At 40.1% G+C, this 14,315-nt stretch overlaps 1 protein-coding gene across 1 annotated transcript; it reads left to right on the forward strand.

The window, feature by feature from the left end:
* The first annotated feature begins 10,488 nt into the window (after positions 1 to 10,488).
* On the forward strand, positions 10,489 to 11,211 carry LOC138883655 (uncharacterized). Its single transcript, XM_070164352.1, has one exon. The coding sequence runs from the start codon at positions 10,489 to 10,491 to the stop codon at positions 11,209 to 11,211; it is 723 nt and encodes a 240-aa protein (XP_070020453.1).
* The last annotated feature ends 3,104 nt before the right edge of the window (positions 11,212 to 14,315 follow it).

Consider the following 14,315-nt stretch of genomic DNA (forward strand, 5'->3'; position numbering starts at 1 on the left):
AGGGCTTCAGGTGGTCGTGGTCCTCATATGCATTATTCCGATCGGCTAGCCTATAGTACACCACTAGCTCCTATTAGTGCACCTTTGCTCCATAGTTTTCAAGGTGGTTACTCGGGCCGACAGGGTCAGTTTCAGGGTCATCCGTTATAGCAGCCAAGGTCCTGTTATACTTGTTGTGATCCGAGGCACATCGCTAGGTTTTTCTCCCATGCCTCGAGCAATTCTCAGCATTAGGGTTCTTGTGCCATGCTCATGGCATCGGGTGCTTCACCTCCTACTCATCCAACTAGAAGTAGGGGTCAGGCAGCCAGAAGTGGTAGTCAGACCATTAGAGGCGGAGGTCAGGCTCTTAGAGGTGGATGCCAGCCATCTAGGGCCCATCCTAGAGATGCAGTCCAATGTGGTGGGGCCCAGCCCCAATGTTATGCTTTTTCAGCCAAGCCTGAAGCTGAGTCTTCTAACGCCGTCATCATAGGTACAGTTTCAGCTTGCAGTAATTACGCTTCAGTTTTATTTGATCCCGGTTCTACTTATTTGCATGTGTCCTCCTATTTTGCTTCATATTTGATTGTGCCATGTGATTCTTTGAGTGGTTATATTGGGTATGGATTGGTTGTCACCTTATCACGCTATATTAGATTGTCACACCAAGACGGTGACCTTAGCCTTGTCGGGGTTGCCTCAATTAGAGTGGATAGGGACTCCTAGTCATTCTACCAGTAGGGTTTTATCTCTTATATGAAGGCTCGGTGTATGGTTGATAAGGGGTGTCTAGCTTATTTGGCTTATGTCTGCGATTCTAGTGGGGAGTTTCCTTCCATGGATTCTATACCAGTTGTCCGAGAGTTTCCAAAGGTATTTCCTGCAGACCTGCCAGGGATGCCACCCGACAGGGATATTGACTTATGTATTGGCTTGGTTTTGGGAACTCAACCCATTTCTATTCGGCCATACCGCATGGCCCCGCTAGAGTTGAAAGAATTTAAAGAACAGTTGCAAGACTTGCTTGATAAGGGCTTCATTAGACCTAGTGTCTCGCCCTGGGGTGAACCCGTGTTAGTTGTGAAGAAGAAAGATGGGTCGATGAGAATGTGCATAGATTATCGGTAGTTGAACAAAGTCACTATCAAGAACAAGTATCCATTGCTAAGGATTGATGACTTATTTGATCAGCTTTTGGGTGCCAAAGTGTTTTCAAAGATCGATTTGAGGTCTTGCTACCATTAGTTGAGGATTAGGACATCGGATGTCCTTAAGATAGCTTTTCGGACTCGATATAGGCATTACGTGTTTATGGTGATGTCATTTGGACTAATGAATGCCCCAGCAGCATTTATGGATTTTATGAACTGGGTGTTTAAGCCTTATCTGGATTCCTTTGTGATTGTGTTCATTGATGATATCTTGATCTACTCCCACAGCCGAGAGGAGCATGAGCAGCATCTTGGGATCGTACTTCAGACTTTGAGAGACAGCCAATTATATGCTAAGTTTTCAAAATACGAGTTTTGGTTAGACTCAATTGCCTTCTCGGGGCACGTTGTATTAGCAGAGGGTATTCAGGTGGGTCCTAAGAAGATTGAGGCAGTTCAGAATTGGCCTAGACCAGCTTCAGCCACAGAGATCCGTAGTTTCTTGGGATTGGTGGGTTATTACCGTCGGTTTGTGGAGGGGTTTTCATCTATAGCAGCCCCGTTGACCAAGTGTGAGGCGAGCTTTCAGAAGCTTAAGACGGTGTCGGTGTTGGTGTTGCCCACAGATTCAGTATCTTATACGGTATATTATGATGCATCCTGTATTGGTCCGGGTGCGGTATTAATGCAGGGTGGAAATTCACGGCAGCTGAAGGTTCACAAGAAGAATTACCCCGTTCATGATCTAGAGATGGCAGACATTGTTCACTCGCTGAAGATTTGGAGGCACTATCTTTATGTCATGCCATGTGAGGTATTCACTGATCATCGGAGCTTGCAGTATTCGTTCAAGCAGAAGAAGCTCAACTTGAGGCAGAGAAGGTGGTTGGAACTATTGAAAGACTATGATATCACCATCTTGTATCATCCCGGGAAGGCTAATGTGGTAGTCGATGCTTTGAGTAGGAAGTCAGCTAGTATGGGCACCCTTGCGTACATTCCAGTCGGTGAGAGACCGGTTGCATTAGATGCTCAAGCCTTGGCCAATCAGTTCGTAAGGTTGGATGTTTTTGAACCCAGCCGTGTTCTAGCTTGTACAGTCGCTCGTTCTTCCTTGTTTGAGTGTATCAGAGATCGACAGTATGACGACCCTCATTTGCTTGTCCTTAGGGGCACAGTGCAGTACGGTGGTTCCAAGCAGGTTACTGTTGGAGATGATGGAGTTATGAGGATGCATGGTCGTGTTTGTGTGCCTAATGTAGATGGACTTTGTGAGTTGATTCTTGAGGAGACCCACAGTTCCTGTTATTCTATTCATCCGGGCACCGCTAAGATGTACCAGGAATTGCAACAACATTATTGGTGGAGGAGAATGAAGAAAGATATAGTTACATATGTGTCTCAGTGTCTAAATTGTCAGCAGGTAAAGTGTGAGCATCAGAGGCCTGGTGGTTTGCTTTAGAAGTTAGAGATTCCTGAGTGGAAGTGGGAGCGGATCACTATGAATTTTTTTCTTAGACTCCCACGGACTCAGAAGAAGTTCGATACAGTTTGGGTCATTATGGATAGGCTGACCAAGTCAGCGCATTTCATTCATGTGGCAGTTACTTACTCTTCAGAGCGGTTGGCAAAGATTTATATCCGTGAGATCGTTCGTCTTCACGGTGTGCCTATGTCTATCATTTATGATCGAAGCACACAGTTCACCTCGCATTTCTGGAGGGCAGTGCATCGTGAGTTGGGTACGCGGGTTTAGCTGAGCAAAGCATTTCATCCTCAGACGGATGGGCAATCCGAGCGCACTATTCAGATATTAAAGGATATGCTCCGCGCTTGTGTTATAGATTTCATAGGTTCGTGGGATCAGTTCTTGCAGCTAATGGAGTTTTCCTACAACAACAATTATTAGTCGAGCATTCAGATGGCTCTATATGAGGCATTATATGGTAGGTGGTACCGCTCACCAGTCGGATGGCTTGAGCCGGGGGAGGCTCGATTGTTGGGTACTTAGTTAGTACATGATGCCTTGGATAAGGTCAAGATTATTCATAATCGACTTCATACAGCCTAGTCCAGGCAGAAGAGTTATGTCAGCCATAGAATTCGTAATGTGGCATTCATGGTCGGAGAGAGAGTATTGCTCTGGTATCACCCGTGAAGGGTGTAATGAGGTTTGGAAAGAAGGACAAGTTGAGCCCTAGATATATCGGGCCTTTTGAGATCCTTGAGCGAGTAGGGTAGGTGGCCTACTGACTTGCGTTGCCACCTGGTTTATCAACAGTCCATCCAGTGTTTCATGTATCCATGCTTTGGAAGTATCACGGCGATTTATCCCACGTGTTAGACTTCAGTACTGTCCAGCTGGATAAGGATTTGACCTACGAGGAGAAGCTGGTAGCTATTCTAAACTAGCAGGTTCGTCAGTTGAGATCGAAGAGTTATCTTTTAGTTCGAGTGCGGTGGAGAGATCAGCCTATTGAGGCAGCTACCTGGGAGTCCGAGTCTGATATGCGGAGTAGATAACCCCGCCTTTTCACCAGCTCAGGTACTTTTCTATGTCCGTTCGAGGACGAATGGTTATTTTAGAGGTGGAGAATATGATGACCCGATAGGTCATCTTATGATTTAAAACCAAACTCTATGTTTTGAAGCCTTTAGAACCTCATTCAAGCCTTTCTCGATTTGCGTGCGCAGTTCGAGTATTGACCAGGCAGGCTTATATGTAAAAAAATAATAAAAACAAGAAAGTTTTCCTTAAAAGTTAATTTTGGTTGACTTCGGTCAACATTTTAAGTAAACGGACTCGGACCTGTATTTTGACGGCCCCGGTGGGTCCGTATTAAAAATATGGGACCTGGCCATATGCCCGGAATCGAAGTTGGAGGTCCCTAGCTTGAGATATGAATTTTTAGCGAAAATTAAAAGTCTAAAAAACTAAGGGTTTTTAAAATTGATTGATGTTTGACCTTGTTTATACCGGGTCCGTATTTTGGTTTCGGTGCCCGGTATAGGCCCAATATGATATTTATGAATTGTCTGTTAAATTTGGTGAGAAATGAAATTGGTTTGGCGTGATTCGAGCGTCCGGTTGAGGAATTAGAAGTTTCAAAGGTTTTTTGAAAATTTCATTCGATTTGGTGCTAAATTCGTAATTCTAGGTATTATTTTGGTGATTTGATCGCACGAGTAAGTTCGTATGATGTTTTAAGACTTGTGTGCATGTTTGGTTTTGAGCTCCGAGAGCTCGGGTGAGTTTCGGATAGGCTACAAAGTGAAATGAACTTAGAAATCATAGCTGGTGTGCATCAGACCTGCAGGTCTTGCAATTGCGAGATCTGGCTCGCAAATGCGAGCCTCGCATTTGCGAAGATGGTCTGGGGGAAGGGATCTTTGCATTTACAAATAAGGAGGTCGCATTTGCGATCCTACGGCATCGCATTTGCGAACAAAGTGTTCACATTTGCGAAGGCAGCAGAAATGCGACAGGTTCGCATTTGCGATACCTTTCTCGCATTTGCAGGCTTCGCATTTGCAAAGCCCAGGTCATATTTGCGACATCTGCATCTAGGTAAAAGTGACTTAGATAGGATTTTTTTCCCATTCTTCAACTTTTCATATCCTAAAACACAATAGGCGATTTTCCAAAGAATGTTTCTTCCCCAGATCATAGGTAAGTGATTCTAAACTAGTTTCTTTCAATCTTTCATTACATTATACAAGCTTTCAATCTAGAATCTAAGGTTTTTATGGTGGAATTGGGATTTTTTGGGTAGAAACTAGGAATTTCGAAATTGGGGATTTAGACCTTAAATTGAGGTCGAATTCCAAAACCAATTATATATTCGAGCTCGGGGTGAATGGATAATCAAGTTTTGGTCTGAATTTCGGGTTTGGACCAAGTGGGCCCGGGTGTTGACTTTTTCAAAAATGGCCTAAATTGAATCATTTGCAATTGTGGGCAGTTCCTAAGGCTTAAATTGAAACGTTTGGTTGGTAATTTGCAAGATTTTATTGGTCCAGAGGCTTGTTTGAAGGGAAAAGTTGTGGTTGAGCTTTGAGTTTGGCCGTTGGAGTGAGGTAAGTGTCATGGTTAACCTTGGCTTGAGGGATTAGGTATTATATGCTTATTTGCTACGTGTTTGAATGTTGAATACAATGTATAGGTGAGTTGACGAGTACCTATGCATTGTTGTCGAGTCATAGCATGCGAGTGAGTCTTATTCATGAAATTATAGCTTTCCGTGATCATATTACTCATGCTTAGACTAGTTTATTGTTTGGTTAATAGTTCTTATCATATTTATGAATTTTTGTATTGATTGAGTATTGATTCAAAGTTGAGGTTGGTATTGTGAAACCAAATGTTGAAGTAAGACTTGTTCTTGATATTTCTATCTCCCTGATGTTATTGTTCCTTGTTTTGGTGAGGGAGAGTGTTAATGAACGAAGGGTGATGCCGTTACATATTTTGTGAGTGTTAATGTATGAAGGGTGATGTCGTGCCATATTGTGAGTGTTAATGCACGAAGGGTGATGTCGTGCCATGTTATGAGAGAGTTAATGCACGAAGGGTGATGCCGTGCCATGTTAGAGAGAGTTAATGCACGAAGGGTAATGCCGTGCCGTTCCTATTTGATTCATATGGTGAGGTTGAGAGTAAAAGCATGAAGGGTGATGTCGTGTACTTTCTTTTGCTGTGGTTACTTGTCCTTATTTGTTCTAATTATATCGGTTGATCAAAGTTCTTAATTCTGTTGTGATCCTTTATCTTGTGATCCCCTCAGCATGTCCCCTTCCCAATATTACTTATCTTGTTTCTTTTATTGTTGTTATTGGAATATATATTGTTATATTGTGCAGGGTATTTGTGGGTGTCTTGTCTTAGCCTCGTCACTACTTTGCCGAGGTTAGGCTCGACACTTACCAGTACATGGGGTCGGTTGTACTGATACTGCACTCTGCACTTTATGTGCAGATTTTGGTACTGGACCGAATTGATCCTGAGTTTAGCTGTTGGCTTCATCTGATCGGAGATCCAAGGTAGTCATGTTGGCGTCCGCAGGACCTGGCGTCTCCTTCTATAAATTCTCTTTACTGTTTCATTTGTATCGAAACAGTTGTATTTCCTTCAGAGAAATTACTTGTAGTTAAATCTTAGAAGTTTGTGAATTGTGACTCCAGATTCTGAGTACTATTATATATTGAAGTTGTTATGGATTTACGCACTCTTTTTAACTTGTTATGGTTTAATTGTTGTTAACCACTGAAAGGTTTAATAATTGGCTAATGATTCTCTAACGTCGGCTTGCCTAGTCAGTGAAATGTTAGGCGCTATTACGGTCCCGATAGTGGGAATTCAAGGTCGTGACACGTAATTACCCTTTTAATTTTAGTTTAAGTTTTGATTTTCAGCACTTTCATTTACATTATCTTCGTTTAATTTCCCAACCATTTTCCTTGAAATTTCAACACTTCAAGCAATTTAAACAACTTTAAATCAATTTATATCTCTTACAGTTTTCAAATGCATATACAGAGTCAATCAATCAATTAAGCCTCTAGCAGTAAATCAATATAGAGTTGGTTGTATGATCAATGATCTATATAATGGAAGGTTGGCGCCCGGTGTCTAAACCGGAGACATCGCACCGGAATGCATCTCCCACCGCAAACAAGAATCCGAACTGAGGAAATTCAAAAAAGAAAATAAAGTCTCTTGGGGAAACTTGGAAGGCATTCCCAGTTCGCCATAACACAACACAAGACTGAAAGCGTTAGTGGTTTATGAATCAGTCATCAAGGATCTTAGCCAAACGGTGACCGGCTACGTAAGCACTTTGGGCGCAGGTTTACTTGACGAATTGATTCAATTTGTTCATGTTTATTTTATTCCGGTATATTACTAAATAATTTGTCTATAAAGATATTGAGCATTTCTAAATCACACGTGTACATCTACACCACTAACTAGTTTAATCATATAGTTAGTCAAAAGTAGATGTAGAGCATAAGTTACGTGTCGATCTAAGTAATTTTGTCTCAAATCATGTATATTTATTAAAAATTCACCAAAAAAATATAAATACTATATTTCAAACCTAGTAAATCAAATCGAATGCGGTAAAATTCGAAACTCAAACTCATAATCTTCAAACAGCTTGAATTCGGCTATGTAGTCAACTAGTAGCCTAGTATCATCTATACGAATACGTTGCTTCATTTGGTGTTGCTTTCTTATAATTAGCTGAGTTTTTATCAATTTTCAATTACTTTACACGCTTTCTTTCAACTTATATCTTCAATTTGTATCACCTCTCTGTTTATCGCGTTAGATCATCAATATATTGCGATAAATGGAAGTTTTTACTTCACAAGGCATTACAATCTTGAAGAAGAAATTAACATCCCTGCACCTAAAAAGTTAAATTTACACCTAAAGTGGAAAAAATGAACAAAAACAAGATGAAAATATATAAATGGACCGGCACGGATGAAAATATATAAATATATTCGTGCTTTTACTCTTTTCCTCACATGATAATATATATGCAATGGTACGACATCACCCTTCGTGCTTTACATCTTGTTCACCAAATACATGTATATCAATAACAATCAAGGTAGGAAGCATGAATAACATCGAGGAGAGTGATTAAGCGAATATTCCAAATGAACATAAATCTCAGCTTTCAAGCCAATAACAATTCAACAAACCTCAAGAACCTTATTGTTCAAGTATCTCAACAAATCTCAAAATAATGATATTCAATTCAAGCATAGAATCTAATATCTCAAGAATAATGATCGTAGCATTGTATTTGTGATTAAATATAATGACGATCAAATTTAGCACATCAATAATTTCACAAAAGTCCGTCAATTTTTAATCAAGTTAATAAGCTAAATCAGGATTTCTAGCATTTAACTTCATGTTCATATTAATCTAGAAGTCAAGTAAAATGCGAAGCAAGAAGGTCACATAATCCTACAAGACACAAATAATCGTATAATCTACCCTCAAACATGATTAACCCTGGCACATGCATATACGCTAGTCACCTCATATATGCATCCGCATGTAGCAAACAATATAAATTAGTAGAAAAATTCATCCAACAAAGTTAGGCAAGACACTTACCTCAAATACGTCAAATCGATACACTAAAAGTGCCATCCTACTCAAATCAGCCGCCGAACGGCTCAAAACTAGTCAAAAGCAGTTCAAAATCATCAAATAATGCCATAGGAAGCAAACTCAAACGATAAAGATAGAATCTTTACACATTTACTCAAAGTCAACCAAAATGTCAAACCGGGGCCCACATCTCGGAACCCGATAAAAATCACAAGATCCGACAACCCATTCAGTTACGAATCCAACTATACTAATTTTACTCAATTCTGACTCCGCATCGATGTTCAGATCTCAAAAATTACTTTAGGAAAGTTTAGACAAAAACTCTCAATTTCTCTTTATAAATCATAATTCAAATGCCAAAATCGCAGATAGATTCATGAAATATAATCAAAACCAGGTAGAGACAATTTACCCCAATCCTTGTGGTGAAAATCGCCTCCAAAATCGCCCAAACCGAGCTCCCCAACTCAAAATGTGATAAAATAACTCAGAGGTCCGAATTAGAGTACTTATGTGCACTGTCTAGTGGTACTCTACGTGTTGAGTATTGAAGTTTTGATAATTAACAAAGTATGACTAAATGTTCAAAGAACCAGGCCCTCAACATAGCTGCTTAATTGATCTGAAAAATCAGCTGCTCAGGATAAAGGACCAGTTCCTCATGTTGATACTTGTACGTCTGTATAAGATAGTAACTTTATCATAAAGTTATTCAGGCCCCAGTTTGGTGGAAGAAGGCTGCTATATGTGATAAGTATCGTTGTTCAAGAACATACAGATAGTTCAGTCATAAACAAAAGCCCCAAAGCTTGTGGAATCCTTGGACCAGTAGCAGTCTTATCAAAGAGGAAATAACTATGAACAGGACTCCTAGAAGATCTCAAGTTGACGCGTTTAAATATGATCTACTTTGGACTTCTGAAATATACTTTTACACATCAACTAAAATAGTCATAAGTCATTTACTTGAGTCGAGTACTTACTGTAAATAATAAATTTGTGTCGAGAAAATAAAATCAAGACCGAAAATATGGCAACAATCGTATTATTTCATTTCAAATAATATGAGTGTATAATCTCTATGGATCCTCTGATTCTTCTTTTCAATAGTAAATAAATTCAAGGGCCTTTGAGCTTAATTTATTCATTGCGAATGCTTTGATTGTTGCCACGAATTTTATCGCGAACAAGTAGCCTTGATCTTGAACGCCTTGTATTTGATTTGACTTCATTCTTGATCTTGAAATTTGTATTGAAGTGCTTGAATGCTTGAATACTTGCAACCTAATTAGATCATTTTGACACGTGGCATGATCCTATTAGCTCTTTCGTTTGACTTGGTGTACCACGTCATTTGATACATGACACCCAACTGGGCCTCTCGGAATGTATTATTTTGGGCTTAATAAAGTGGGCTCATCACTTGTAGCCTAATAAAAATGGGTTAGCTTAGCGCATTTGGACCTATTTATTAAATCCATATTTATTGGATTTGAAAAATTAATCCAATTATATTAGCTCAGGGGTCTGATTGGGACCATGATATACATAATTGAGATTAAATCTAAATTTCTTATGGATTTAAATTCAATAAAATTTTAATTGCTTACACTTATATTGTATTCTTCTTGAGTCAGTATAGTGAATGTGTTTTAGGAAATTGAGTTGTAATGAAGTGTCACTTACAATTATTGAGTTGGAGTGAGTGTTTGCTTTACAAGTTAGAGTAACTTGTGAATCAAATAGGAGTAGAAAAGTACTAGAGTATTGAATTACAGTCTTGTAATTTGTACATTTTGGCTCATTGTTCTAGTGGAGTTGGAGTTGAAAATCCTACGTAGTAGGTCGTAATTTTTGCACCTTTTGAGCCGGGTGATTTTTCACATAAAATTCGATGTATTCATTTTATTGCTTATTTACTTTATGCTTAAGAAACATGGTAAAGAACCAAGTTCTTTAGTAATCTATATGGGCACTCAAACTAACAATTGGTATCAGAGGGGGTTCTCGCATTTACACGGCTAACACCTAGGAGATCTTGGAAACAAGATGAGTGTTCCACCCGGAATTAATGAAGGACAATCAACTACCAAGCCACCCATGTTCAATAAAAAATATTATAATTGGTGGGAAGTCAAAATGGAAGACTTCCTGATATCTTAAGACTATGAACTATGGACCATAGTGAACCAAGTTCCTTTCATTCCAACTAAAAAAATGCACAAAATGAAACAGTTCCTAAGGATCCCCTACGAATTTGTGGCAGCGGATTTCAAAATGATTGAGAAGAATGCAAAGGCTAAGAAAATTCTTATCTGTGGACTTGGTCCTGATGAGTACAATAGAATTTCTGTGTGCTCTAATGCGAAGCAGATATTGGATGCACCCCAAACTACACATGAAGAAATAAACCAAGTAAAGAGATCAAAGATAGAGCTACTCATGAGAAACTATGAGCTCTTCTCCATGAAGGAGTCTGAGCCCATCCAGGATATGATGACTAGGTTCACTATAATAACCAATGATCTGAAATCACTTGAAAAGGTATTTACCTCAAAAGAGTTGGTTAGTAAAGTTCTAAGAATCCTTCCAGCTTTATGGGAATCAAAAGTCACTGCAATACAGGAAGCCAAGAAATTGGACAAAATCTCACTTGATGAGTTCGTTGGAAACTTAAAAACTCATGAAATGAGAAAGATAGAACTGCGCAAGAAAGAATCAAAGAAGGATAAGGCCTTGGTTCTTAAAGCGTCTGAGGATGATGAATCTGACTATGATGATTCTAATCTAGCAATATTTACCAAGTTTAAAAGGTTCATGAAGAATTCCAAAAGTGCATCCAAGAGAGAGACCAGTAGTAAGCCCAAGCAGATCGACAAAGCTGATGGGTGCTACAAGTGCGGTAAGCTAGATCACATGGTCAAGGACTGCCCAAAGTAGGAAATTGAGCGGAGAAAAGAACGATCTGAAAAAAGAGAAATGGGAGAAGATGAGAGAAAAGGGTTCCAAAAAAGGAAAAATCCTAGGCAAAAGATTTACTGAAGCAATGAAGCATGCCTTCTTGGTAGCATATGAGGACAGTGGAAGTGATCAAGAGGAAGAAAAGGAGGATGAGGCTATAAGTCTCTATGTTGTGATTGATGGACACCAAGTTGAACCCCTAGTACAACTTGGAATACACATTAGAAGACCTCCTCTATTTGATGGACACCACTATGATGAATGGAAGCTGTGTATGGAAACATTTCTTTAGGCTACTGACTTTGACCTATGGGTAATTGTCAGTCATGGACCAATTCTCCCAACCAAAATGGATAGTGAAGGTAACAAGTGCAACAAAAGAGAAGAGGAATACGATGAGGAAGAGCGCCAGCTAGTTCAGAAAAATGCTAAAGCAAAGTACCTGCTCTACAAAAGCTTATCTAGTAACACTCTCCTCAGAGTGTCCTCTTGCATCTCTGCTCATGATATATGGAGGACCTTGGAAACTGACTTTGAAAATGAAAACATCGAAGTGGCCCTGATGGCGATTGAAGAATCTAAAATAGAGGAAGAAGTGATCGGAAAGATGGCCATGAGTGATTCAAAAACTGAAGATGAAGCAAACCAGGTAAGTATATTTGACTTGAAAGAGAACATTCATGATATGTCCAAAAAATAATTGATGGTCATTGTAACGACTCGACCGGTCATTTCGAGAGTTATAGCCTCGTTTCCCCATTTTTTGCTTCATTTTGTGTTCTTCAGTTGTATTTGATCGTATCGCGTTAGTTGGTTCAAGTTTGGAGTGGTTTTGGAGAGAATCGAAACACTTAGTCTCTTTTGAGAAGGCTTAAGTTGGAAAAGTCAACCGGATATTGACTTATGAGTAAATGACCTCGGATTTGAATTTTGATGGTTTTGTTAGCTCCGTTAGGTGGTTTTGAACTTAGGAGAACGTCTGGAATATGATTTGGAGGTCTGTGATAGAATTAGGCATGAATTGGCAAAAAAATTAGAAATTTGGTAATTTTGGTCGCCAGTGAAAAAATATTTTGATATCGGGGTCGGAATAGAAATCTGAAAGTTGGAGTAGGTTTGTAGTGTTATGTTTGAGGTGTATGCAAAATTTAGGGTCATTCGGACGGGATTTGGTAGGTTTTGGCGTCATTTGTGGAATTTGGAACTTTAGGAGTTCTTAGGCTTGAGTCAGAGGGCGATTTGGTGTTTCAATGTTGTTTTGAGTGATTCGAAGGTTTGACTTAATTCGTATGATGTTATGGGATGTGTTGGTATGTTTGATTGGGGTCCCAAGGCTCTCGGGTGAGTTCTGGGTGATTATCGGATCACTATTTGGCCTTGGGAGTTGGAAAAATACCTGATATCTGGTGTTGGAAAGTTGCAGGTCTTGGATGATTGGAAGTGCGGCCGTGGTATGGATTACACGGACTGCGGTAAGAGAACGCGGCCGCGATGGGAACTTCGCAGATCACAGAAGGACTTGATTCAGCATTCGCGGTCGCGGTGAGAATCTCGCGGACCGCGGTAGAGGTTGGCTTAGGACTCACGGTTGCGATGCAATTACGCGGACCGTGGTAGTGATTGTGCTGCCGTGGTGAGAAATATGCGGACCATGGACTGGGGGTTCAGAGAGCACTATATAAGCGAGGTTTACGGTTCCATTTCACATCTTGGACTTTGGGAGCTCGGTTTGAGGCGAATTTTCGGGAGTTTTTCAAGGACATCATTGGGGTAAGTAATTCTAACTTGGTTTTGACTAATAATCATGAATATATCATTAATTTCATCTTTTCGTTAGTAATTTGGGATCGAATTTGGGGAAAATTTGTGGTGTTTCATAAAATGAACTTTTGGGATTTGAAAGCTGATTCGAAGTCGGAATTGAGTGAAACTAATATGGTTAGCCTCATAATCGAATGGGTTGTTGGATTTTTGACTTTGGTCGGATTTCAAGATGTGGGCCCGGATCCCAACTTTTGAGTTGACTTTTTGACTTTTGACCTAAAGCTTAGCATTTTCTTATGGGATTGATTCCTTTAGCTCGTGTTGATAGTATAGAATTGTTTATGGCTATATTCAGAGCATCAAGAGGTCGATTTGAGGGGTAGAGGCATCGCGGAGTAGGATTTTGGCTTGGTTGAGGTAAGTAACGCTTTCAAACTTGGTTCTGAGGGTTCGTAACCTCGAACTACATGTTATGTGATTAGTATTGAGGTGACGCACATGCCAAGTGATGGGCGTGCACCGTGAGAATGGTGACATGGTTCATCTTATGGCACTGATTAGTGATTCTATCTTGTTGATATCTGCATTTTCTTCCTGTGATGAAGTAAATGGGCTGTAAATCATGCTAGTTATCTTGTTAGGGCTTTGCGCTGATACTGTTAAGACCCCTAGTTGTCGTTTCTTGCTGTCATCTCACTGATTTCCTTGATATTCTGTACTCAGTCATGTTCATGCATTTAATATCACATCTCAGTCTCAGTGGTTATTTATTTGCACATCATATCACTGTTCCGGGCTAGTTTTCATGGCATTGTGAGCCCGTGGGTGAGATTGGAGAGTGATGACTGAGAGAGGCCAAGAGCCTGATTATGAGTGACAGTTATGGGTCGGGCTGCATGCCGTAACAGATTATTGATTATGCCTTTATTGGCTTGTTATAGCGTTTGGGACGTAGGAGCCCCTCCGGAGTCTGCACACCCATAGTGGGCGTGGTTGATTATATTCAGGGATGGATCTTCCCTTGGTATGGAGATGGATCTTCTCCATGAGACTGGATTGGCCTATTTTTCCTTGGTACTGGAGACTGGTAGTCAGTGATGTATATATATTCCGGGATGGATTGCCCTTCCTCAATACTGAGTGACTACTGTCAAAGATGTATATATTCCGAGATGGATCTTCCCTGGGTTGTATGGGCCATATATAGTACTGAGTGGACGAGCATATGAGATTGTGGGCACATGAGTCACTCAGCATGGTGCATTACATACAGCATGTGCATTGGCATGTAGATGTAGCAGAGTTATATTTCTTTACCA

Source organism: Nicotiana sylvestris, chromosome 12 (genome assembly GCF_000393655.2).
Source record: "Nicotiana sylvestris chromosome 12, ASM39365v2, whole genome shotgun sequence".
Taxonomy (NCBI): domain Eukaryota; kingdom Viridiplantae; phylum Streptophyta; class Magnoliopsida; order Solanales; family Solanaceae; genus Nicotiana; species Nicotiana sylvestris.